The sequence below is a fragment of the Xenia sp. Carnegie-2017 genome, unplaced genomic scaffold (genome assembly GCF_021976095.1).
Source record: "Xenia sp. Carnegie-2017 unplaced genomic scaffold, XeniaSp_v1 HiC_scaffold_23, whole genome shotgun sequence".
Lineage (NCBI taxonomy): Eukaryota > Metazoa > Cnidaria > Anthozoa > Malacalcyonacea > Xeniidae > Xenia > Xenia sp. Carnegie-2017.
In genome coordinates, this window is record NW_025813486.1 from 8,817,493 (window position 1) to 8,845,398 (window position 27,906).

At 36.5% G+C, this 27,906-nt stretch overlaps 1 protein-coding gene and 1 long non-coding RNA gene across 2 annotated transcripts; one reads left to right on the forward strand and one right to left on the reverse strand.

Annotated features, from left to right (window-relative positions):
- Window positions 1-27,631, reverse strand: LOC124449043 (WD repeat-containing protein 90-like). Its single transcript, XM_046999986.1, has 29 exons — window positions 27,514-27,631; window positions 27,251-27,342; window positions 26,314-26,632; window positions 23,874-24,268; window positions 23,415-23,483; window positions 22,749-22,916; window positions 22,476-22,529; window positions 21,680-21,859; window positions 21,106-21,251; window positions 20,334-20,391; window positions 19,523-19,641; window positions 18,935-19,096; window positions 18,103-18,341; window positions 10,999-11,069; window positions 10,061-10,337; window positions 9,082-9,371; window positions 8,380-8,547; window positions 7,880-8,008; window positions 6,871-6,999; window positions 5,571-5,637; window positions 4,803-5,056; window positions 3,230-3,443; window positions 2,535-2,740; window positions 1,491-1,772; window positions 1,180-1,227; window positions 1,028-1,100; window positions 540-611; window positions 291-402; window positions 1-91 (listed from the first exon to the last, which is right to left on the reverse strand). Exons 1-29 carry the CDS (start codon window positions 27,521-27,523, stop codon window positions 1-3), a joined length of 4,494 nt encoding a protein of 1,497 aa, XP_046855942.1. The 5' UTR covers window positions 27,524-27,631.
- On the forward strand, window positions 12,139-12,473 carry LOC124448290. Its single transcript, XR_006949004.1, has 2 exons — window positions 12,139-12,230; window positions 12,302-12,473. It is a non-coding gene; the product is annotated as an uncharacterized LOC124448290 (long non-coding RNA).
- Window positions 27,632-27,906: the final 275 nt, after the last annotated feature.

The window sequence follows — 27,906 nt, forward strand, 5'->3', positions numbered from 1 at the left end:
TTACCATTTCAAGGATGTGTCGAATGAAGCAGAAATCACTCCGGCGTCCAAAGACATTTCGTCTTCGATAACCAAACCATTTTGATTCAATCTGATAAAATATGGGATCAGCTTTCGCAAAAAATGAAATCTAGAACGCGCTTTCTCGTGAGATCAAAACCTTCATTAACCCCGCTAACGCAAAGTTATCACAACACAATTGAACTATTTCAGCAATTCTAAGTTGAAAACTTTCCCCTAAGTGTCTGGGTGATAATCATCATGAAAAAAAAAACTGAAACGAAATATACATATCATTCTGTCCGGGCAATCTCATCTCTCCAACGCCTACAACAGACCAAAGACGAAGATGCCCCGATGAGCTTCCGGTAATCAGCGAGCCGCGATGACAAACAATTACATCTACGAAGAAAGCAAATAACGACTGTAGAACATAAATTCAAAATGAATGTCATAAAATTTATATCCGCATGACAAACTAAGTTGAAACCATGAATAATATGACAAAGAAAACAGATAATATAAATACATTTTCTTACCGATTTCAGAATCGTCAGAAAGCCAGTGCATAAAACACTTGTTTTGTCTTGTATCCCAAGCGGATATAATTCCTAGAAAATCAAAAAAAAATCAGAAAAAAGAAAAATGATTTTCAAGAAAGAGACACGTAAAGTCAACAAATATTTTCAATCATTACAAACATGATTGTTTACTTCATGTAATATTAATGAGATGTGAGTAGAATTAGGCGTGAGTTTTGACAAGGACTGGTGCGAGTTGCCACACAATACACAATCAAAAAGAAACAAAACCTCCTGTGACTTTGTATTAACATTTAAGTCAAGCTACAAGAGCAAGGAAAATCTTTGGTAGCTACAGTCTTTTATAGTCTCCTTAAGAACAAAACATCAAAACCAAAGGATAAGCCATCAATCTTTCACGCTTGAAAACAAATCTATTGGGTCCATAGAAGATGAAGTGGACTGGAAATTTGCAATAAACCAAACTTTTATTGTTTCAAACATACCAGCATTATTGCCTATATATAGCACATTATCACCAGCATAGCGGACACTTGTAAAATGTACCATGGAGTCATTCTGTCGACGAAAAAACAGCAAAATATCACCGACTCAGAAATTATAACGAAGCAACTTTTAGATAAAAAACGAAGAAAACCTGCTTTGAAGTGTATAACAAATCATCGGGAACTTTCCCTTCGCAAACCTAAAAAACGAAGGGTCATCCTTCATAAAACTGAATAAAAAATGTGGACTCCTAAATCTGGAGATCAAATTATGAAATCATAAAAGTATTTTCAAAAATCTGGAATCTTGGAATTTAGCACAAAAATCCTAAATCTTAAAACTGGAATGTAGAAAACGCATATCAAAAATTATAGTCATTCAAACTTTTATAAATTGAAACATCAATTGATAAAATATATATCAATTTACGCACCAAGACATACACTATCCACCCTATATTACCTCATGAGTACTCACATTCAAGTTGAAAGATCCACGAGATTCTTCCAGTAACCAAAACAGCACGTGACCATCTTGTCCGACCGACACAAACTCGTTCATAGTATAAGGATCCCATGCGATGTCATGGATTGGAGTTTTAGTATAGGACGATGTGAGTACATTGTAGTCCTTAGTACCCCATATTACCACGGAACACTCCCTGTAATCTCCGACTGAGATCAGAAAACGATCGTCTCTTGAGAAATGAAGGCCAGCAATCTCATAGGAGTGATATGTCAGCATCTGAATATAAATATAATGCTCTAATTTATCTCTCAATGTAAAGATTAGAGACCAACAGATCGTTTAAAAGAAAGCCATAAGTGGTTTAATTTATGATAGTCCGAAGAAATCTGAAGATGTGTCTGATTTCGTTAATGTCTGCAATTAGTCTGAACTCAGATTATGTGTTGAGTCAAGACGAAAGGTTTCTTTAATGAGCATTAAAAAAATAAAACCGCTAATGGCTTTTTTGAAAACAAACTGTTGAGCTCTGATCTTTATCTTGAGAATAGGATTCCCGCCTGGCACACTCGCTGGCAACAATATTCATGCTCAGATTAACATATATTAAAAGTTTTCAATAAATCAAGAAAAATTCAAAAATTACAGATTTACAAGATCTTTTATCTACGGCAGTAAAAAATTTGTGTCATAGACACCATAAAACGTTTAACTATCCATCTACCCATTAGGGAAGACAGCCCAGTAATTTAGGTCGAGATATAAAAATTTCAGATCATTGGCATTATTGTTTTTTACAGCGAGTGAACAACTAAATAATTACATAGCATGAACAAGTTTGCGGGCTGGCTACGCCACTGCCTCTATACCTAAATAATTACATAGCATGAACAAGCTTGAGGGCTGGCTACGTCACTGCCTCTACACATAAATAATTACATAGCATGAACAAGCTTGCGAGCTGCCTACGCCCCTGCCTCTACACCTAAATAATTACATAGCATGAACAAGCTTGCGAGCTGTCTACGCCACTGCCTCTACCTTTTTACAATCACCAGTTGCAATATCCCAGATACAAATGCATGACGCCACCGTCTTTGAAGACCCGGATGCCGAGGCAAGAACCTGAACATCGTGTTGAAGAGCTATTGTGGAAATCTCTTCAAAATGTTGCATGAGATGTTTTTGTTTTCCATCATGAAGATCTTCGATGATAACGATGCAGCCACTGGTGTAAACGAACAAACCTGAATAGGGACAATTGTAACTGATCTCAATATATTAACGTTCTGGTTTGTTGTTTAATACAGAAGCGTATTAAACTCGATAGTAGGGGAGCATCTATTCATAAACGCATTTTCTGTATTCCTGAATCGAACACTGATTGAAACTAGTGTATTCGCCAGGATTTTGCGTTTGAAAGCCAATCCTTTCAAAATTTAATTTGGGAAGAGGGATTTCGCATTTTAAAGCCAGTCCGTTCAAAATTCAAACAAAGGGGAAGACGTGAAACCAACCCCTCTTCTACTAAGCAAAGCCATTGTTTGAATCCGTATTTCAACGAAGTGCATCGTACTTCCACTTTTTACTAAGTAACAAATACATAAGAGATCCTGAGTATTTCATTTTATGTAGAAAAAATCTTTTCCGCCAAAGTTTAAAGGAATATGATGGTGACCGGTGATGTTTCTTACTTTCTAAAGTAACAAATCAGAATGCAGATTGAGCCCGCTAACCTGTTTCAGGATGCCAACACATATTGTTCCGGCCATCTCCGTTGTAATCAAGAACAGCCAGCAAAGCAAGTCCAGCCTGACTTCTGGATGCCGTGTATTTTCTTTCAGGCAACGCAGTGGAGCTCTTACGTTTCTTGTAATGTTTTAGCACACCAGGGAATGGGTGACCTGTATCTGAGGGAAGCGAATTGCGGATCGGGGTCTGGGTCTTGATCTGAAAATTTTTAAAATGTTATTTAGATGGTGACAGACAGGATACCAGAACTAAAAGACGCCTGATGAAATCGATCGATTCGTTAAAGAGTACTACTCACAATACTACCGTGTTTAAACATTTCACTTTATTATGTCTTTCTATATATTCTCACCAATATTATCTAATTCGAGCCCGGGAGTATAGCTGCAAGTTTGTAGATGTAGATCGTCCAGGTTAGTAAAGTCTTGAGAAGGACTGTTGTTGTTGTTGTTGATGTTGACTGATGTTTCAACAATCTTGTCTCTGAAGATGACTACCACTAAGGTTGACGAAACGTCAATCAGCTTTAACGTCAACAGTCCTTCTCAGTACTCAACAAACCTGGACGATCTACATCTGCAACCATGTAACTATCTATTTCATACTGTTTGACGCCTTCAAAATTTTGTCATCCTTTTCTGACAAATATGAACAATCCATCCACGAAAGTCTTCTCATCTCTAACCTTAACCACAAGCTTAACATCCAGGGCAGTTCAACCCCACTAAATCTAATTTCACTCGATCCCACTTTATCACCTAATGCACACAACTCCACCACATTGTTATCATCACATTTTGTAATCTAACACACTGTAAATATCTTACAATTAATGTTTATCTTTCTAAACTTCCTATATAATTCACAACTAGCCTGATGTCTCAAGTTAAAGATGAAATGCTATAATCAACAGATATTTCATCGATGCCTAGATAAAAGTTATTTGTTGGGAAATTATAGTTACACTGAAACTTCATTTTTCGCCAGGCATATCAATAGTTACACAACATATTTTTTTAAAAAAAATGATGACACGTATAAATCGTTTGGACAGAATCTTTTTCGAATGAGTGAAAACGAAACGTCGCGATCTTTAAAACAAATATCCTATTCCTAAAGTACAGAGGACTTATAAAAACAAATATCCTATTCCTAAAGTACAGAGGACTTATAAAAATAAATATCCTATTCCTAAAGTACAGAGGACTTATAAAAACAAATATCCTATTCCTAAAGTACAGAGGACTTATAAAAACAATGATCCTATTCCTAAAGTACAGAGGACTTATAAAAACAATGATCCTATTCCTAAAGTACAGAGGACTTATAAAAACAAATATCCTATTCCTAAAGTACAGAGGACTTATAAAAACAAATATCCTATTCCTAAAGTACAGAGGACTTATAAAAACAAATATCCTATTCCTAAAGTACAGAGGACTTATAAAAACAGTTTATCGAACACAAATATTCATTCGGAGAAATCACTTCCCGATAGACTGAGCAAAATATGTTCAATGAAACAAAAAGACTTCGTCATCTTTAGACGAGACCCACCGACTTCGATATCTCTAGAGTGTTGTTCAGAACTTTTAAATTTCTAGTCACAATAGGATTGAAACTATCGATGACTTTCACATCTTTCTTAGATGGAGAGTTTACGACAATCTCGTCCTGTTTGCCGGGAGAACTGGGGAGAGGCTGCAGAGGTAATTCGGTCGCCATAATTGGAGGTCTGGGTTTGAGATCAGATTCTCCAATGTCATCTTGTGTTGGTGAGACAGCTCCATCAAAAACATGTGCAGCTTTATCTGAATTGAAAACGCAAGATTTATTCGAAATGTTGCAACTTTATATCCTTAAGGATTCGCTGGATGAATAGTGAAAATAGAGGAAAGAATTTTTCAGCAAGAACGCGATAGAATAGTGCAAGGAAGTAGTACAAGCTGAGCTGGAAAGAGAACTTCTCACAGGCAACCTTAAAATCGTTATAGAAAGTTCTACAAGACGCAGTAAACTTAAGGCATTATGTGGAATCACGAGCTTTCGTGACATAAAGACTGTTGGTTACAGTTAGATGTAAGATTGTGAAAGTTTATGAAAATATTTAACATATAATTTTATATATATGAAAGCATAAAACACACCCGATTCATTTTTGTTGCAATCAATCCCTTCTTCTCTTCCACTAAGAAAAATGGCGAAGAAATGAAAAAAAATTATAGCGAGTCGTAATCACTGATCTCGAAATAAGACTAGATCCAGCATCTAGCACAAAAGTTGAAGACAAAAAATAAGGAGTGCCGCCATTACTAAGGAGCCAACTTTCGAAAATAAGGAGCAAATGTATTGTGGATTTATACGAGAATAATGAAGAATCTTCAACATACAACTACATGAAAATAACTAAGAGATAAATCAGTTTATAGATAAGCTAAAAATACGATGAAATATGATCAAAATGCAGCGATTTTTGTCATCGGTAAGTCTACTTTGGTATGGAAAAACTATGGAAAATAGCCCACAACTGCATGGAAATACCTAGAATTGTTGAAATCGTAGTTCAGAAGTACAAAGTGATTAAATAATGTAATTTACTATCATAAACTGATCAGTCCTTAAAAATAGCCTTGTTGAGAGTGATTCGGAGTGAAACGTGTATGCGTTCTGTTTTATACGGCCGATTATTCTTTCTGACTCGCTTTACTATCGCCATAAAGGTTGTTTTCATCTTCTGCGTTATTTTAAAGTATAATTTGGCTATGTGTTGCTATGTTTTCCACAGTTTTGTTAAAAATCTTTCGATGTGTCGGTCCCTTAGTAATGGCGACGGTGGCTTCAAAATTTGTTTACTACAAATATAGACTTGCTTGATCCAGTCTTTTTTCGAGATCAGTGGTCGTAATATGGTCGTAATGAACGTTTTCACAATCTGGAGATGAGTGGTGATTGGATGAAATCCCGAGATTACCGAAGGCCAAATAACTGGTTATACCATTTAAGTAAGCAGTTGAATCGTAGGCTTCAAATTTTAAGGGAGCGTTTCGGTAATATTCATGTCATGTTTGTGGATGTTGATCATCCAGATTAGTAGAGTTCTGAGAAGAACTATTGTTGTTGATGTTGACTGACGTTTTGACTTCCTTAGCGGTAGTCATCTTCAAAGTAAAGTGATCTATGACATCAATGATCTATGTGATCTATGACTTCAATGATCTATGTGATCTATGACTTCAATGATCTATGTGATCTATGACTTCAATGATCTATGTGATCTATGACTTCAATGATCTATGTGATCTATGACTTCAATGATCTATGTGATCTATGACTTCAATGATCTATGTGATCTATGACTTCAATGATCTATGTGATCTATGATTTCAATGATCTATGTGATCTATGACTTCAATGATCTATGTGATCTATGACTTCAATGATCTATGTGATCTACGACTTCAATGATCTATGCCATAATCACACTCACTGAATAACATCAGTCAAAAATGTTATCCTACATAAAAATGTTTATACCAGCAGTTTTGGTAGTGCATAAATATCGTGAAATCTCTGTTGCGAATGTCAGTAAATAAAAAACAAAAATATAAAAAGTGTGTTTACGTACCCAGGCTCCAAAGGATCGCGGCCATCTGCAAGAAAATCCCAAATAAATATCGCCTCCAATACTGACCAAAGCTTGGAGGTCTGGGGTAAAACGAACTTTGGAGACATTATTTGAATGGCCAATAAACACCTGTATAGAAACGGTTAAGATGTATCATAAAATAAAACAATACAACGCGTGCGCTGATTGGTGTAGAGTTGTGCTTGCGTGCGCTGATTGGTGTAGAGTTGTGTTTGCGTGCGCTGATTGGTGTAGAGTTGTGTTTGCGTGCGCTTATTGGTGTAGAGTTGTGTTTGCGTGCGCTGATTGGTGTAGAGTTGTGCTTGCGTGCGCTGATTGGTGTAGAGTTGTGTTTGCGTGCGCTGATTGGTGTAGAGTTGTGTTTGCGTGCGCTGATTGGTGTAGAGTTGTGCTTGCGTGCGCTGATTGGTGTAGAGTTGTGTTTGCGTGCGCTGATTGGTGTAGAGTTGTGCTTGCGTGCGCTGATTGGTGTAGAGTTGTGTTTGCGTGCGCTGATTGGTGTAGAGTTGTGTTTGCGTGCGCTGATTGGTGTAGAGTTGTGTTTGCGTGCGCTGATTGGTGTAGAGTTGTGTTTGCGTGCGCTGATTGGTGTAGAGTTGTGCTTGCATTAGCCTGTAAACATATTTCCTTTCTTATTTAATAAAGGATAAGTAAATGTAATTTTTAGATCTCAACTCTTCCTAAATGTAAATGTAATGTAAGATATGAAAGGTTTTGTATACTTTAGGAATTTCAGATAAGCCTTCTGCATAACTATACAGAATAATTCATTGATAAGACAGTTTTTCATAAGAAATAAAGAGTATTTCTAATTAACTAACATTAGCATTATATATGTATCATTGATAGTAAAGTCAGTCATGAAAAGTATTCGTGGTGTTTCCGACATAAGTATAAATAAAAATTATAAAAAAATTTACAACGTGCCTTGTTAGATGTTGAAGAACTTAGAGCGTAGTAAATGTCTTCATTATGAAAGTTATCGTACCTGGAAATTCAAGTCCATTTTCATGTGATAGTCCCATATCTTGATAAGTTTATCACCAGCAGTTGCAAGAAAATGCCCAGTTTGGAAAGGATCAAGACCTGAACAGCTAGATCGATGAACGTTGGAAACCTAAGCAATAAAACATACTTCTACATAAAACTTCATATAATTCCTGTCGGTGTGAAATTTTCATCATAACAAGCTCTCTATATGTCGCATCAACGCCCCCCTGCCTCTCAATCTTAATTATCTACTTCGCTCAATAACTGTCCAATAAGTACATCAAGTTTTAACAACCTACATAGAGCAGCAACTGCTAACAAATTCTTTAAATGTAGCAAGAAAATCCCCCCGCCCCTCCCTCTTAATTATTATTATTTACTTCGCTCAATAAATGTCCATTAAGTTACATCAAGTTTTAACAGCCTACATCCATTAGTAACTATCAACAGACTCGTTCTAGGTATCATAAATCCATCCCCTCCATCATTATTATCTACCTCGCTCAATAACTGCCCACTATGTGCATCAAATTTCAACAGCCTACAACCAGCAGTAACCACCAAAAGTTGATTTAACGCCATAGGAGAGTAGCACAATCTGAGGGCAGTATCGTCAGTAGTGGAAACATTTCCTGCATGTATTGTTGTTATATCTATACGTAGAACCTAGATAAGATAAACATTGTTTAAAATCAATTAATCTCAGCTTTAGCATGTTCAAGACTTACAGATAATCTGTACCTATAGACTGTTTAACATAAGATAACCTCAGCTTAAATATGTTGGACATTACATAATCCCTACTTAAAAACTGTTTAACACCATATAATCTTAGCTAACACGTGTTGAAAATCATAAAAACTCTACTTAAAGACTGTTCAACGTCAATAACCTCAGCTTGAACATGCGGAAAATGATATAACCACCATTTGAAGACTGTGCAACATTAGAAAATCTCGCTCTAAAGCCTTAAACATATTGAAGATTAAGAAATCTCCATTGATAATCAAAATTTAAAGAATGTTTGAGATTCAATAATGACAGCTTGACATGTTGAAGATCAAATAATCTTCACTTAAAGACAGTTTAAGATTAGATAAGAACGTCACCTACAATAAACGTGAATGCCGTGAGAACAGTATAATATAAGTACATAGTCCAGTAAATGTGTAATGAAGTAGCTACCTATTCTTTACTAACCTCGTCCAAAGTGCGGCAGTCCATTACAGTAATCACGTATTCAAATGGACCAATAACAGCAAGCCGCTGACCATCATCACTGACGGACAACACATCGGGAGCGAAATGCTCCCCAGGTGCCACTGTATTGATAAGAATTCTTTGTACATTGAACTCCTCTGTGGAGCCTTGATATAGCACTAAAATTCCTTGCGATCCAGCACTGTACATGTGTTCACCGTTCGGAGAAAAAGCCAATCCTGTAATCATCCCTTTGTGTTCCTTATGCTCTGCTAGCATTGAAGAACTTGCTAAAACAACGATGTGGTTTTCATTAGATTATGCAGACATCTACATTTTATTGATTAAAGGGTATATGACACGAAATTTCTTGTTGTCCTAAATAAAAGATTTCTAAAAACTTTAATGGATTTTCTGTTTAACATCATTTTTTGCATGTTTACTTATGGATGTATACAAAAAGTAACCATGGTATTTGAATTTTTAAAACAATAAAATAGTTTTGACAAAACACAAGCAGGTTTGTAGTGAACAAAACGACAAAATATGAATTTTGGAACTTACATGTCACAAAAACTTTAATAATTTCAGAAGTAAGCTTGTAAAGGTGTTACAAGAAAATCCATTAAAATTTTAGGAGATCTTTTATTCAAGACAATAAAAAACTTCTTTTCATAGACATATCAACTAACCCTTAGATGAACTATCCCTAACATGTACCAATACATCCCTTCGTGTATACCTATATCTTATAACCCATAGTTGAACCACCGCTAATAAATAGCATTACATCTCTTTGAGCATGTCTAGATGAAACAACCCTTAGATGAACTATCCCTAATATGTACCAATATATACCTATATACAAATAACCCTTAACTGAACCATCCTTAATATTACATCACTTAGAGTATACCTGTATCAAATAAACCTAAGATGAACTATCGCTATATGTACCAATATATCCCTTCGAGTATACCTATATCAAAAACGCGAACTGCCCCATTCCGAAAGCCACAGACAAAGAGTGATTGATGAGGATGGAACGTCACAGTACAGGGATTCTCATTGGCTGCTCTAAAATCATACAATTGATTGAACGTGTCTAGGTCCCATACACGAATAGTTTCATCATGGGACACGGTCACGAGAGAACCACGTGATGGATCAAAGGAGCAATCGAGTATTTGTTTGGTATGTGATCTCATCAGTGTTTTGTAAGAACGTGTGGAGATGTCGAGAATTCCAATGCTACCCTAAAGGAGGATTGAAGAACACAAAAATGTCATACACAGTCAAAAATAATTTATGGCTCACTACTAAATGACAAGTAGAACCATTGAACTAAAATACTTGGAAAGCTACATGTAATAGAAAAGCTTGATAATTTTTTAAAGCCAAATTTTACGAAGACACGCGAGATTACACCTAGACACGCGTGGTAATCAATCAATTTTCACTCCGCGAGAGAATCTCGAAACACGAAACACGCGTGTCTGGGTGTAACCTCGCGTGTCTGGGTGTAAGATATGGCTTCAATTATTTGCTTCAGGTAGCGTTCCATGTATTTTAGTTGAATGAGTAGAACTAAAATTTTGTTCAGTTAAATTAAGTTTTCATTGAAGATAACTCTCAAGCTGACAGTGGACTTTCTAAAACAGTTTATTCACATCACTTTTCATTCAAGACATATTGAAGTCTATGATTATACGATTTATAAAGAAAGTGACGTCACATTGCACAATGAGAATTTGAATTATCAGAAAATACGTATATATTGTATAAATACAATAAACTACTTCTTGCTTTATAACTAATGTTCTTGCCACCATAGTTTTTCATCATCAGTCAAGAATTGATAACGGGACTGTGGAATAGTAAAAACCTTACAAATGAGAATATTGTTAACATACGTACCGTTACTGTACCGGCAAGAACAGATAAACAATTCGGATTGATGTCGATAGACGAGACAGCACCATCGTGTTCTGTAAAGGAAAGGAACAAATCAACAAATGCAGTAACATGAAGTAGTAGTAGTAACACACCGTCAACAAATGCAGTAAAATGAAGTAGCAGTAGTGACACACCGTCAACAAATGCAGTAATATGAAGTAGCAGTAGTAGCACGCCGTCAACAAATGCAGTAACATGAAGTAGCAGTAGTAGCACGCCGTCAACAAATGCAGTAACATGAAGTAGCAGCAGTAACACACCGTCAACAAATGCAGTAACATGAAGTAGCAGTAGTAACACACCGTCAACAAATGCAGTAATATGAAGTAGCAGTAGTAACACACCGTCAACAAATGCAGTAACATGAAGTAGCAGTAGTAACACAACGTCAACAAATGCAGTAATATGAAGTAGCAGTAGTAACACACCGTCAACAAATGCAGTAACATGAAGTAGTAGTAGTAACACACCGTCAACAAATGCAGTAATATGAAGTAGCAGTAGTAACACGCCGTCAACAAATGCAGTAACATGAAGTAGCAGCAGTAACAATCAACAAATGCAGTAACATGAAGTAGCAGTAGTAACACACCGTCAACAAATGCAGTAATATGAAGTAGCAGTAGTAACACACCGTCAACAAATGCAGTAATATGAAGTAGCAGTAGTAACACACCGTCAACAAATGCAGTATGAAGTAGCAGTAGTAACACACCGTCAACAAATGCAGTAATATGAAGTAGCAGTAGTAACACACCGTCAACAAATGCAGTAACATGAAGTAGCAGTAGTAACACAACGTCAACAAATGCAGTAATATGAAGTAGCAGTAGTAACACACCGTCAACAAATGCAGTAATATGAAGTAGCAGTAGTAACACACCGTCAACAAATGCAGTAATATGAAGTAGTAGTAGTAACACACCGTCAACAAATGCAGTAACATGAAGTAGCAGTAGTAACACACCGTCAACAAATGCAGTAATATGAAGTAGCAGTAGTAACACACCGTCAACAAATGCAGTAATATGAAGTAGCAGTAGTAACACACCGTCAACAAATGCAGTAACATGAAGTAGTAGTAGTAAAAATGCTTTATAGTCCGGAGTATAAGACCTAGCATTGTTCAAATTCATGAAGAAAGTCTCAAATTCACTATTTTGCATTGGTTTATCAATGAAATTAAAATAGAGGTGAGACCCCAGCAAAATACCTTTTTGTTTCCGAGAAAATTATCAATAAATTTTGCCATATATTTTAATAGTAAAGGCACAGGGATCCCATTTCAAATAAAAAGAAAATCGACAAAACAATTTAGTTCTCATCGCATTTATATCCTCTTGGAAGTAAGTATTATTAAGCGATATATAATTCGTATAAATTGTCATTTATACCAGTAAATTTCACATACTTTCAATAAAAAAATGAGAAGAATATTTGGGATTTCTTGATTTATTGGTGTTATTAAATTTTACAAGAGCATGAAAATGTTTAATAATGATATTGTATCACCTGTCGTCTTCACTGCAGTGTATTCTTTTGATTCATTTTCGGGATTATTTAGGGAATATTACTTACTTATTAATCTTGGTAACAGCTACCACCACATTTGCACAATGCTGTGCATGGAAGATGGACTTGGTACATTTGCACAAGCCCCTACATGCTTTCTTGCAACCACAGTGCACCAGTTCGTTGCACGCTTTGGAAGCCTCTGGAAGAGTGCTCCATGTAGGAATCCATCTGCCATTATTTTGCCATCCCCACTGCGAAGGAAGCGGTAACTGTTGAACTGAAACTAACGACTGACCCCAAACATGACCAGCCTGATATGTTGCCCTCCGAATGTGCTGTACCAAGGAGGCTTGGGTTGGTGGAATGTGGTCGATTGTCTTAGTACCTTGTGCAAATATAGCTTGTCTAGCATCATTGATGTTGGAGAGCGGGCATGTGCGGGAATACATAATAATGATAAATCTTTCAATTTTTCCATTTCTTCTTCTGAGATGGATTCTTTTGGAGATGAAAGAAGCTGAAACACACTGGTAACATCAGGAAAAGACTTCCAGGCTTGAAATGCAGTCTTTTTACCTTTTCCAGCAAAGAACGACACAGTATCACAACCAGTGACAGCATGAAAGAAGGGTAGGGCTTCACATTGCTCCTACTCAACGAGCTTTGTGTAATGTTATGAATTGGTAAGTACCTCATGTGTTTACCAACACCAAAAGCAATCAAAGTTCATCTACATCTAACTTGTGCACGTTTGCTATTGCTAACACAACAACATCTGTGTCTACAGTTCTTATGACAATTTTCCTCATTCCACCTTTCGCTGCATGGTTTGCATGAATGAAAATGCGCGTATCGGCCTCCTCGTGATTGCAGGGCTAACTCATCTTTTCGATTGGCTTCGAACTTATTATGTCTTCCTCAAAAGTGCTTACAATTGTAACATTTGGCAGTTGAATCGATGTTGCTGCCTGACTGAGGTACTTGAAAAGTTCTTGTTTGTTGTCATCTGATCTTAAAAATGATTTCCAGTTTGCAGGGATCACAGCCATGTCACATACTCTTCTTCTTGCCCCTACAGCGCCTCGCGATGAACGAGTACCCTGCTTAAGGCTGTCGGGTATATAACGGTCCCAAACAAGATCTATTCTTCTAATACCATTTGCTTGTTGAACAATATAAGGAACAAACACTGATTTGGAGTATTCTTGAAAGGTCTTACACTTCCCTGGGCTAAGCATGTTTACAATAGCTGCGGCATCCAAGATTTTGACATCAACATTTGGACAGGTGGTCTGCACATCAGCTTCGAGACAATCAATCAATTCTGATTTCTGGCCACTTCGCATCTTGTCCCCTGATGATAATGAAGGAGGAGTACTCTGGTTTTCATGCTTAAAAAATTCTTGGAGATTCCCTTCTCTTGACTGACAAGCAATGTACAACCTTGCAAAAAGATTGCAGTCATTCTTTAATGTTGTGACTTGAAGTTTCGTCTTGTTGGTTGTCGTTGGTACTGATGTTCCAAAAAGTGGAAGCTTATTGCGTTCAATTGTGTCAGTTATTGGTGTGTTACACTTTTCAAGTCTCTCTTCGACGTACTTAGTGTATTGTGCTTCTCCGATCTTTCGAGCTGTATAAATCGACTCTATAACACACTCAGGCTCTATTTCTTTCGTATCTACGACAATCAGATCCTTGCTATTTTCCATAAAGGGTTTCCAAACTCCTTTAATGCAGCAGACATTGATTTTACATCTTTTGCAAAGTTCTTTTGGACAGATGGTGTCTGTTCGTGGTGAGTAATGTTCTTTGTAGAACACTGAACGCCAAAGGAACACTCAAACTCTCTTACCAGTCTTGCAATTTCAGGTCCTGCGATCATCCAACGTCTTAGGGCCGTTGGGCACTCAGTGAGGCCCACTGCTCCACCATCACCTTTTATCATTTCGTTCTCTTGCTCGTGGTTTTGGTCAAGGGACATCATAGAAAAACGATGTTGGGACTTCTGAACCACAAATTTTCCATGTGCACTAAACTCTGTAAAAAGAGTAGGATGCGTTTTCTCTAATCGTAAGAGATCTCACATGTACTGGCAACCATCTAGAGTAGTTAGACAAGTTCATCGCAAAAAACCAAGGAAGTACCTTTCCAAGCACTTGTAAGTAGACTTGGAAGTTACCCTCTCTGGTAGCCTTAACAAACTGCAGTAGAAGAATTTCGAGGTCTAATACTGTCGCCCAGTATTTGAATTGCGGGCAAAGCTCACTTTGTTCTTTTATCCAAGCTTCATAACTTTTGGGGCTTGTCTTCACAACTTTCGATGTACTCCTGGTAAGCAATTTTCTGCATAAGGTAAATTGCACAGGCACTTACTTGGTGGACATAGCGAGATCTCGTCACGTGCGATCCTTTCAAAACAGAATCCGCTCTTCCACTTGTCATAACCTCAGCATGAATTAGAGCACTTCAAAGTAAAATATATGTTAGTTATTAGATTGAGATTATAAAAACAACAAATCTACACCATACCTTGCCCACCCACTGTTAGTTAACCAATGTCCAATCATCTTTAATATTGCCATCTCAATATGCAGGCCACCCATCATTACCATGTACTTATCTTCACCGAATTCATTTTTGTTGTTCCACTGTATTTGCTTAGCGAGTGCATAGAGTGGTTGGTCCATCGCTATAACAGGAGTTTGATTAGGGTTTAAGAACTTAGTAGATTCTTTGACGGTTTTCATTGCATGCTTTATCATAGCCATAGTATGAGCATTGTCTTCAAAAAGTGGCAATAAAGAGGTGATTGCATTGGGCCTCAAAACTACGTTTTGCTCAGATGCAAAGTAAGCTGACCATGATAAGTAATCCTTTTCTTCAAGCTTTTCTTTGAGTAAAAGTTCGTCGACCCTTTTTAGCCATTTCTCCTCTTCCTTGATGCTTTTATTTATCAGGTCTTGTTTAGGTTTAAAAGAGCCAGTGACTTTGGGACAAAGAGATCCTTTTACCTTCATCTGTGACAGGAGTTACAGTTGTATAGAATTCAGGTAAACTGTTGACGACCTTTGACTTTGTGGGAGTGTTATCCTGTGGCACTTGTTCTCGTTCTTCTCCTTGTGAGTCAAGAGAAGGATGTTGTGTAAGAAATTGCTGTTCCATGAAATGAATTTTTAGCGGTTCTTGAGGACGGATTGTGATCGATATTGTCAACTTGGCCTGTAGTAAAGATATTCTTTCTTAATTTTGGAGGACATACAACACCCTCCTTCTCATACAGTTTGCAACACTTGTTTCCCAGATCTGCAGATATCTGCATTAGTCTGTCATAAGAAATGCAAAGACCTAGCTTATAAAACTTGTCGACCAATGTTTTTTCTTGTTTCTGCATGGACAACGAGCGCCGTGGAAGTGGTTAATGGTGTCTCTTGACTTGTCATGTCGAATGGCATTGCTAGCACCTGATCGTACATGCTTTACTGAATTAAATATTAGCAGTTGGGAAATCGTTAAAGCGGCACTGGCTCCTGACACCTCTTGTTTCTTTTGATTATTTATATTTGGACCCTCTAAAATCATATTTATCAGGGCAAGTAAACTATCGGGGACTGCTTGTTGTTGGCATTCTGGTGTAAACGTGCCTTCAAAGGGTTCCTTTTCAAGAACATTTTTTCGTACTATACTAGCAGCTTTGCAAGGTACAATGCAGCGGTGTCTAGGTTCCTATTGTGTACAAAAGCCATAGCTGTTCCAATATCATTTGGCATTGCCAGCTTCACATCTTTACCATCTTTAAATGCATGCAGCTCTGGTATTTGAGTGAGAAGTCGTTCTTTCAGTCTTGTGGAGTTGATACGTCCTTTCACTTCTACTCCTAATTGTTCAAGTCTTGAACAATAGAGCTCTGACAATTGAGACATCTTGAAAACTGCTTCACCAGCTGCCAGGCTTTCACTAATATATAGGCTTAATTCTGCAAGGGCTATTGCCTCAGGTGTTATTTCATTTTTATCATCAACAGCACTATCTTGTGGTTGGTTTAATTTGCTTCTCTGACGGTTATAGAGAGATGTCAAGCATGATTTATGGTAATATGCATCTCTTGCATGCATATCACCTTGTGCTAATTTTGCTAACAGTTTGTAATCTTGAAGCGTCTCGGCCGCTGATTGAACATTATTGGTAATTGACATGGTTTCTGCTTTATGCAAATCACCCTCTGTGCAATCACAGAAAAACATGATAAAGCATTGCTACTCTTACTTGACAATTCAAATGTCTTTCTTCTTGTTTTAGCTGGACTAGTAGCTCCTAATATTGCTGGATCCTCAGTTGAAAATTCCTCTTCACTTTTGCGCTTTTGTGCCCGCTGAAGCTTTAGCGTATTGCATTTATTATAGCACGATTTGTGCCATGATGCTCTGTGATTTCTTAAAGTATTTTCAATGCCTGTTAAAGTATTATTATAAGGCTAAATAAGTACAATTTATGGCTCATAGTTGATCTGTGAGTTTATTTCACTTTTAATTGATTAGAATTCCTTACCTCTGCCATCATCAAGAGAAGAAAGTGGAATGTTAATAGGTAGCGAATCAAGTTTCTCGAATTCTTTCAAGTTTTCTGCAATTGTCTTGTAACTTGAGCCAGCAAGTAAAGTATTTGAAGCTTTTTCCGGACATAAAATCTTTTCTTTTGTGTCTTTTGACATAAGGCACAAAGGTTCCAGTTTAAAGACATTTTAAAAGCGAAAAATAATCAAAAATTATCGAGAAATAGCACTATATCGTCTGAAATGCCAAATTAACTAGGCGACCAGGCTTTTGCCACAGGGAGCCCAAAATTTATGCAGTTTTCGAAATAACCTTTAAAAGGGTAACTTTCGACAATTAATTAATTTTTACCGGAATTTTCATGGTGTTTTGTTGTTTTTATATAAAATACAACATTTTTATTTAACATTTTTATATTTAAAACAGTTTTATAAAAGCCTCATTAAGCCCGCGATTTAAGCCGCTGACCAAACTTTTAATCGGCTCAAAAGTACCCTAAACAAGCTGATCCTGCTGGGGTCTCACTTTTATTTTGATCTATAAATCAAATTAGCAATTTCTGGTAAGTTTCATGCTTTCTTCACATGTTTGAACAATCTGACCAATTTTCGGAGCTTATCCTCCGGACTATTAGCGATACACACCGTTTTATCGTCAACAGTTTCGTACAGCCAAATTAAATATAGACTAGTTGGCATAAAGCGCGACTTAAGTGAGTCGAAATATGCTTTATAAACGACAAAAACTTCTTTATGCGGTGTCGAACGCTTACATATAAGCATTTTTTATCACTTAGAAATTACTTAACTACAACGTATGCCATTGCGCAATCGCACATTTAGGCCTTTTTGAGCTTACGTCAATACTTAAATATTCAAAAATTGGAAAGGGGGTTCAAGGTGTTTACTTCAAAAGAGTAGGTTGTGTTGTTCATACTCGGTGGCTGTTTTGCTCAATATCAAGATATCCCAACCTTTTACAAAGTAACAGACACACATACCTGCCTCTAATATTACACCTGAGAAATCCAAGGGCCACAGCCTGAGATAGCCATCGTCAGAGCCTGTCATACAGAAAGCATCTGTGACAGAGATGCAGTTGATACCAATTCCGAATTCACCCGGGTTCACGTGAACAAGATCCTCTCGGCTTCCGGTCGGAAGTAGTCGTCGCACCTTATGAATCACCATCAGTTCGTAGTTGACTTCAAAAATTATTCCACGGTTCGAAGAAACATATCTGAAAATTAAGAAACAACATTTGAAAAATCAGCTTTGAAGTTATCTTTCTCAATCATGTTGATGTTTATAACATAGATAAGAGTTCACTTGTGAATGAAGGGAAAAACGCTAAATTGTTTGAGCGATAAAAGCATTTGGAAATGGGCTGAATTTCAATGAAGACATTGTCGAAAATTGCACCGATTTCCTGATAAACAAATTGAATAACAAGCAAAAATTATTTTCTCTTTAGCTAATTTCTCAGAGAGAATAACTTGACACTGATCTATACATTAAACAGGAGTCAGTTCTACCAATTGACAACATAGAATACATTGAGTAAATTGAGTTACTACCGCGGTGTATTACAAAAATCAAATGTTCAAAGTAAAAAGTTGTGGTCACTGAGCGTGGATTTTGGAAAAGAAAAGTACCTTTATGGTTGTTGGGAAAGCAAAAATTTTTGTTAACTTAGTGAACGTTCATGTTTCGCCATTTCAAAAATTAGAAACTAATATTAGCCGTTCAAAATCAACCGACAGCCTTAGTAATGTCTCCACCTCCCCCCCTCCCGTGCAACAATATTTAAACGCCAACAATACAAAGTCTTACATCATTCGATATTTCTTGTTGTTTCCATTTACAAGTTCGTAGCCAAAAGCAATATCGGTAAACTGGATTGAATGATGACTACCAAGATCCAGGGCAGATGAACGTACGGAGCCGTGACGAACCCTCCAGATTCGTATATTATCAAGTCCACACGATATCATCCTTCAAAATTCACATCAATTTGCAATAGTAAGAAAGCTTACAAACTGGAAAGAACCAATCTTCTTTCAAAAACATCCCCCTCCCAAAAAAAAAACCAACAAAATCAAGAAAAGTTTGGACTCAGACATACACTCTTCAGTTCTTTTATAAATTTCAAATAGAGTAATAACAGTGCGGCAAGAAACATTTCAACCAACTCAGTCAAAAATGCCCGTAACACTTTTAATCCAAGCAGACAGCAATCCACTCAAGAAAAACGGCGTTTCCCGCTTCTGATGTGTAGCGTATTTTATACGCAAAAAATGTCAAGTGTTAACTAAAATAATATATTAATAGTATTGTTTCTTAAATAAGCAAAATGGTGGTTGCAAACGTTTGTCAGTAGGTAAACAACATAAAAATGCAAATTCATAGCAATACATTCACCTTGTGTCATCGAAAGGAACAATTTTGATTCGCATAATGTCAACGTCAGTATGTGCCTTGGCAACCACAGCAATTTCTCCAGTCCTTCCACAACGTGATGTATCCCAAACTACCACCATCTATACACAATCGTATCCACAGTTAGTAGAAACATAAAAGCATTCTAGGGTGTATGTTTTGATTCGATTGCTATTCTACTCGCCATCATCTATTTTTTTAAAATGCTAGTTGCTCAAGTCGGGTAGCAAAAACAAACATGGCCGCCGACCATGTCTTTTCTAAGGTTTCAGGTGATAAACTTCGTTGTTTATATCAGAGAACAATTCTAGAGTTTCCACTAAACACAACATTAACATATTTAAATAAACAAAAATTCCCATTACAATAACTAAACATGCACAGTTATAACATTGTGAACAAGAGTTGTTTGCTTTTTAATTCAAACAATGTCAACAACAACAAATGCATAAAAAATAAAGGAAAACTACAGCTGCAGTTTTCTTTATATGAATACTGGTATACTCTACTGAACCAATTAGATTATTCCCTCTCGATGTCTATTTGATAGCTGAATTGGGCTTTGCCTTCATCAACTTTCACATCATAGAAATCTCGAGCTCGTAATCAAATTTTTAAATTGTAAGAACAACTTACAAATAAAAACATTCTTGGTTAAATATCATTAAGCGTATCCTGTTCTTCTATGAGCATCTTAGATCACTGCTTATGTTAGTTACAAAATCATGATAGACACATTTTTCAATTTTTCAATTAGAATTTTTCAAAAGAAAGACCTACATTTTGACTTTACCTGTTTACCGTGATTGTCTTTTCCACAACCGCACAAAACTCCACCACTATTTGAGAAACTGTTGAAATAAAAATGGCGGGAAATTGTGAGCAGAAAAAAACTGGGTCCAAGTGAACATTTAAGCTAAGACAGTTTTTAGGTAAACATTAGGTATACTTTAGTGAAGCAATATTTTACTCGTAAACAAGCATGTCTGAAATATGTCTGCATGTCTCCTAATTTAGCTAACGGTCGTAATGAACTTTCTTTACCTAATAAGATTGATACTAGTTGAATTGTTGCATTTAAAAATTTAGATGAGAGTAATGTTCCAGTAAAATTGAGTACAGTAGATTTACGAAAAATGGAGATAAGGGCAAACCAGAGCGCTCTATGTGTAATTACGAATAGAGGGCTCTAGAACAAACACCAAAAATGGAGATTTTGCCATGGTGTTTCAACCCAGTGAGATAATGCATAGATTGTGAGCAGCTGTACTCTTCATTGCCTCTTTAGAACAGTAAACCAGCTTTGAAAACAGATTCATTAAACATGCGGCTCTAAAGACAAGCAGTTCTAAAAATAAAGTAAAAATCTGAAGAATCTGAATTTTCAGCTTTGAATGACGAGTTAACTTATTCAGCTGAACTCCCTTTTACCGATTTTGATCATTTAAGAAAGAAAAGATGTTCAGTGTGTTTGCACAGGCATATGAAAACCTAGGAGACTTTTATGTTTGAATCCACAAGACAAAAAAAATTACATGGGAACAAATCGAAATTGCATTTCTCACCTTAAGCAATAAAGTTCTCTCACTTGAGAGTTAAAGATCGCAATACAATCACCGGATTGATATCGCCACACACGAATCACAGTTGACTGTCCAAGTTGCCCTGAAGCTAGTATCGAAGAGTTTCCGTTAAAGGTAAGGGCAGAAACCTGCAATGAAATGAGCGCTAATGAGAAGGAATCCACGTGAATACAAGAGATTGCAGTAATTCCGTATTCTAAAACACCCAAAACAGATTCCCAATCCAATGTCAAGTACGATAAGATTAAGGATTAACAGATCTTTACGCCTGCATTCTAAGAGCTCATTGAAGTTGAACGAGTGGATGATTCTTCTTGATAAGTGGAACTAACTACTCGCTGACATTCTACCTCGAACATACTGAGTACATTATATTGAGCACAGTGAGATTTTACTAGCTTTTTTAGCAAATGATTTCAGTTAATAATATAAAACAAAAATCTCCAAATACGTTGTTTTACATTAAACTACTTCATTTAAGCGAACAGATTGCGAACATAATAGCAGATCCCAAGTACATCTGCATGATTGCCCAATAATAAGAAGCAAAATTGACCTTGTCGGTGTGTCCAATGAAGAATCGTTGATGCCCCGTAGATATCTCCATGGAAACAATCACGGCATGACATGGATACACGACGCATGCGCCATTCTTTGTCCAAAATAATTCCTTGAAATTCGCTCCACCGTAGCCAACAATATGTTTCAATTTCAAAATCGGATCTGGTTTCAAACTCTAAAAATGCCAACAAGTCGTAAATCCCAAGAATATAAAGATAAAAATAAACTACGTTGCAATAGTGAGTTTACTCAGAGACGCAGCTAAACCGCAAGTCTCAGTCCTTTGGTAAGCCTGGACTATTTCATAACACTATCATTATTCATTTCCTTAGAGGAAAAATTATATAAATGAACTAAATAATGAGGCTGCCTTAGCCACTAAGTCTGGGTTGATATTTAACCCGGGTCAGACTGCAATAGGTGGTTATGCTTACACAAACCATGATTAGAAATGATTTTTAAACCCGATTCAGCAATTCTCAGGCAGGGTTAGCTCGAACATAAAGCCAAAGACAAGCCAACCCGGGTTTTCATGAAGAAATGAGCTAAACTTGACGCTTTAACACCTACCTAACCCGGGTCCACCCAGTTCTTGAGAAGGGTGCCACGGGTTGGTTAATTGACCCGGCTATCGTGTAAACGTTAATAGGCGGGTATTTATTAGTAGACGGGTTGACCCAGGTTGGCACATCAACCCGGACTCGTGTAAACGGGAAAATACTTCCAGATGTCAACCTTATTCCAAGATCTTCCTGATATGCAACTGTAGAATAAATGATGGAAAATCTCACCTTTATTGAACGCCGACTTATAAGAGTCTCTCCCTCCTTCCTTGCCGAATGTCTCTGTAAAAAATATAATTTGAGTAGATTCTGGTACGTATCTTCCTATGAGTATGACAATCTTTTATACCTATGGTAACTCGATACAAAACCGCAAAGTTTCCATCATAACTTTGCACTAATAATAAATATATGAGCTGCAAATACAGCACATTCTCGTTAGTTTCTAAGAAAAATAAAATTGACAATAGCTAATAATAAAACACATCTTCTATATCACACCTTAACTCTATTTTCTTTATTCTTTTGATGATTACTTGGTGATAAAGTATCGATATTTTTCCTCGATTTGTAAGCGTACACTTGCGTATCAAGGTGATCTTGAGCTTGGAGACCAACAGGGATGTTCAGACCCACAGGTGGCACGTGCGTTGCTACTACTTGGCTACGCTGGAAAAGACGATTAGATACATAGCGAAAAGTAGTTGAAACATTGGATCATGGCTACTTCTATAGACTTGTTAACAAGATCCAATTTTTTCGGATCCCAAAAACTGATCGTGAGAATTCATATAGCTAAAGTGAGCTTCCGATAGTCAGATCAATCTATTTAAAAAATCGGATAGAAATAGAACTTGCTCTATTTTCATCCGACAAGATCAAAGGAAGCCGACTAGCAAAATTACATAGATTAGAAAAAGTCTTGGAAACAAGAACAAAAATAACAAAACTATCTCGATAAATGTACTGGATATAGCACAAGCTGTACACACAACTTTAACTATCCAAACGAATATAATTATCAACAAAATTATCGGACCATCTGAACAAGCAACCAAAAGTCGGAACCGAAACAATCGGATCCGACAAATCGATCGTGTGAACGAGCCTTATGGCTTCATAAAAGTTTCTAAAATATTGATAAAGTTTGCTTCACATATTTCATACCTTTGTAGAAGATTGATTAGAGGCCAGCTTTTCCACCAATGCAAGCCTTGAAGACAATGCATCCTGTTGCTGACAAAAAAAACACCCAAAATGATCGCATTTCTCACACACATTACCAAGTCACGTCAAAATGCAACTCTTAGGGACATCACGTGGCTCGAATGACGACATCAAACAATCTCAATGCTTGCACTCAGTTGCAAAGCTAACCAGATTTTTTACTCCTACAATACAGATTTCTCACCAAAATTATTATTCATCTCTTTAGAAAATCAATTCCATTCATTGCCTTCGCAGTGATTGAGCATAAAAATATTTGCATTGTAGGACTAAAAAACGGGCTGCCTTCGCGACTACTCATTTGAAAATAATCACATCAATCTCCATGGTTATGCTTGGACTTAATGCTTGTTGTTTGGGGAGACCGACAATAAGCTTCACATAATTCTATTGAATTACCGTTTGTTCTTGTTTCTTGTAGTCGTCGGTCACTACTTTTAAATCCATTCCGTCATTACGAATGATCCCCTTCTTCATAGGTTTGCTCTTCCCGGGAAATTTTATGACGTCATACAACTCGTGCCAGTCCATACCTTTGGGCACGTGGAATGCCATGTCACGTGGTACTGGTACGTAGCCAGTAGTCATTAGCCCAAGTCTTCTGGCTTCGTTGATTGAGAGCCCAGGTTCGTATTCCGTGTCGCTCGTGTACAGTCCTTTCACGAGCATGTTCGCGCATAAACGAATATTTTTCAAATAGGCGTATTGCTGATTGAGGAAAAACGAGATGATGTGACGAAGGTCCAGCATTAGGAATGTATAACGTGTCGATAATGATACATCACCAACATTTTCTGAGAAAAAGGACAAGCGTGGATGAAGCATTTTACTTCCTGGAAGCAAATTTCAAACCTAAAATACTGTTGGTGAAATTTTATTTTGATCAGGGCCGTAGGTAGAACGTTCATTGGTATTCATGTATTTAGTTGTCCCGGACTGACTTATTTTGAAAAAAGCTTTCTAAAGAAATCAGTCGGCACAACTGATTACATGAACATACCTCTATTAACGTTCGAGCTGCGCTCCTGACTTTGATCACCATTGAAAACGATAATTCACAATCGCATTCAATGATTATAGCCTGTGAACTTCGTCATTGTTTACTTTACAGTGTTATATGTGCGTACCTGGGACCGGTTGCACGAAGCTTGGATAGCGTTATCCATTGAATAGTCAATTTTCAGCATTTGGGAATGCCCCCCCTTACAGGCAACCAAGTTTCCAACTCTGCGTTATCGAGCATTCTTGCTCACATTAACGCAATTGAACACACTCCCAACCTGGACGATCATAACGATTTCTATGAACTCTTCATTCATGAAAGCCTTCTAATCAATAAATACAAGCCTTCACTTAACGTGCAAGGACGTTCCATTCCACTTAACCTCTTTTAATTTCACTATATTTTACCTCCTAACGTCCTTATCATGTAATCCATTTGATCATGACACCACCTCCTTTAGTAGTAATTTAACACCTTTTTGTACATATAATATCTTGTCTTAACATCCAATTAATAAATTATTACCTGTCTGAAGATGTCTTGAGTAAAGACAATAAATTCAATTTTACAACTTTTGGTCTATTTCTATGGCTTTAATTAAAACTTTATGTTGGGCATTAATTTTTATTACACGAATTCGATTTCCGCTCAGCAAGACTCTTGCTACTATAGTAAATTTTCAAACATGTAAAAATGGTGTTTACATTTTCGTTACGACAAAGAAACTTTGTAATCTTAGAAGAAATATTCTATTTCAGTGATTGCTCAGCTCAAACCTTATATTTTTCCCCCTTTATGAAGTTTTCTAACCGTTTGAAAAAATTTGTTATCTAATGGATAACGCTATCCTGACTTCGTCCAACGAGCACCTGTATTCCAAATAAATTAACGTTATATTTTAGAAAGTTTTCATGCAAGATACAAAATATAATTTCCTTCTAGGAAATCCTGTGAAAAATTTCTAAGGGACCAGCACCAGCCAGACTGCAAGCTGTGTCGAGCTATGTAAAATTTTTGATGTTCATACATTGTGTAAACTATAGATTTCAAAACAAATGAATAACAATGCTAATAAATTGAGTTTTATACAGTATGACAAAACCTGAAGACTGGCTAATTCACTGGAATCGGCATTTTTCAAGCTAACAGACTTTGTACATTCAACAACTGATATATATTCTAATTGTATGATCATTAAAGTGCTTATGACACGACAATTATATGTTAGTACAAAATGAAGCATACTCCGAATAAAAAGTTCATGTTTAAATCAACATTTGAGAAGGAAACACAACAATTTTTTATTTGAAAATTTTTTTGTTGAGAATTTTTATTTTCAAATTTTTTATTCGGAGTATGTTTTATTTTGTACTACATAAATGGCAATTAACCGTGCAGTTTTTTTATTGTGTTTCACAGAGCACATAAAATGACTTAAAAATTCCATAAGTTGATTTGTATGATTTTACATCTTTCTACAGATATTAAACTTTGTTAATTATGCAGAAACATCACTATGACATCACATTGCATAATAACATTTCAAAAACCATCAAAACTTTCGCATCGCAAAAACATTTAATTTGCACATATGACAGTTTAATAAATAAAGGAGCAAATGCATACCTCCATAGATGCCAAAGTTATTTGCATAATAAACAAAGTTCAATACCTCAAGCAAGAGGTAAAAATAAACAAATTCTAATCAAGAAGTCATTAAGTCATTTTAAATGGTCTTTGTAATGCAAATATGAAATTTTGTGTTGAAACTTGGTTTCATAAGCACTTTAAAAAGTAGAAAAAATGATCTTAGCTCAAAAAAGCATATGTAGGTACCATGATTTGTAGAGCTCGCCAATATTGCCTCGTCCAAAGAATTGGGGGGTGGTCGAGGTACAAATGGAAATTGCAACCATGTTGATGTGGACTTGAATTCTTTAAAAAGGTTTGAAAACGAGATACGTATTGCAAGACCATCTTCAGTTGCCACATCAATGTGTGCGACAAAAAATTTGCCTGATATTGGTTTAAACAAGATGTAGAGATATCGGCCAACCAGCCCCAGTGATTGCGTAGATGTTCGAGGAAACTGAATGTAGTTGCCTGCAGGAATTGAGCCCGCAATGCGATACACGGTACATTTCAGCTGTTTGTCCTGTAAGAATACGAATAATTTGTTTAAATAAGCTCATTTCAGATACTTGATTAGGTAGTAAGGTCAAATCAAGAACCAAAAGATCATTGAATAAATTTGATTTAGCCTATTCATCAGATGTAGAGCTTGGCATGTACACAGACTTGCTTCTGGTGTGTAGTGGAAAAGCCTCATGAAACGTTTACTTCACAGATTTTTCAGCAGAATTATATTATGTATTACTTTTGAAAATTAATCCCATTTGTTATGTTTCCGGTGATTGGACACAAAAATATTTCCAATATTGGGGTGAAAAATAGGCTGGCTTTGTCACTGCTTCTGTGAGACAGTTGACAAGTTTAAATTTACAAATTAAACTAAAATTTTCATTATTTCTCCTTATGAAACAGTGTTAAGTTCAAAATAATTTGTATGATGCATAAAATTACTGGCGGGGGAGGGGGGGCTGGCCAGATGGCCAACCCTTGATTGATGATTTTTGGAGTGGGGCAGCTCATGTACAGCCCCCTGGTTTTGCCATAAACGACGCCTGTATCCAAAATATTTTTCCTAGAAAATTTTTGAAATCAAGTCTAGTCACTTTTAAAACATTAGACAATTTACAATCATATATTTTACCATAATTGCTGTAACATCGCCTTCTTTTGCACATTTCTTCCATTCTGAAGTGTTATAGTGTTTGAAAAGATTCACATAAGGTTTCTGCCACACTGTGGGTGATTAAAGGTCATCATTGATGATATTTTACCAGCTGTTTTGTTCATGTACATATATAATGCTTATTGCATTTGCCCAAGTAAATAAATGAAATAATATTATCATAGTAACGAAATATAAACATCAGAACGAATGAAAGGATTTTACTTTGTAATGTCACTTACGTTTGGACATTTTTCATTACAACCTAGACCCTAGAATTTACAGACGATGTCTTCGTCTCATCTATGATCTGTTCACGTTCATGCAGTACATTTTTGCAATTTTTTCTGCCGCCATTTTTTTGAATTCTTTATAGTTGACTTTTTGGTCTTTGAAACCTACTGCGCATGTCTTGACTACTCGACACAGCACACCCAAACAGAGCAATAGAAATATATTTTATCTGAACAATTCTTTCACGAATCACGATGCTACGCACAGAAAAACTTGGGACAACTGCACGAGCTTTCAACTCGTATAATATCTGAATTACTTTATCATCAGCCAGAAAATTCAAAATACCATCGCGACTCCTGTATTACTCTGTCCAATGCGCTTCTATTGTTCAGTGGTTT

What these genes read in the sequence shown, in the direction of transcription:
- LOC124449043 (XM_046999986.1), bottom strand. An exon ending in AACAAGAAATATCGAATGAT is followed by an intron (nt 18,342 to 18,934) that starts GTAAGACTTTGT and finishes CTTAATTTTCAG; the next exon opens with ATATGTTTCTTCGAACCGTG. An exon ending in ACTGCCGCACTTTGGACGAG is followed by an intron (nt 8,548 to 9,081) that starts GTTAGTAAAGAA and finishes TATCTTATCTAG; the next exon opens with GTTCTACGTATAGATATAAC.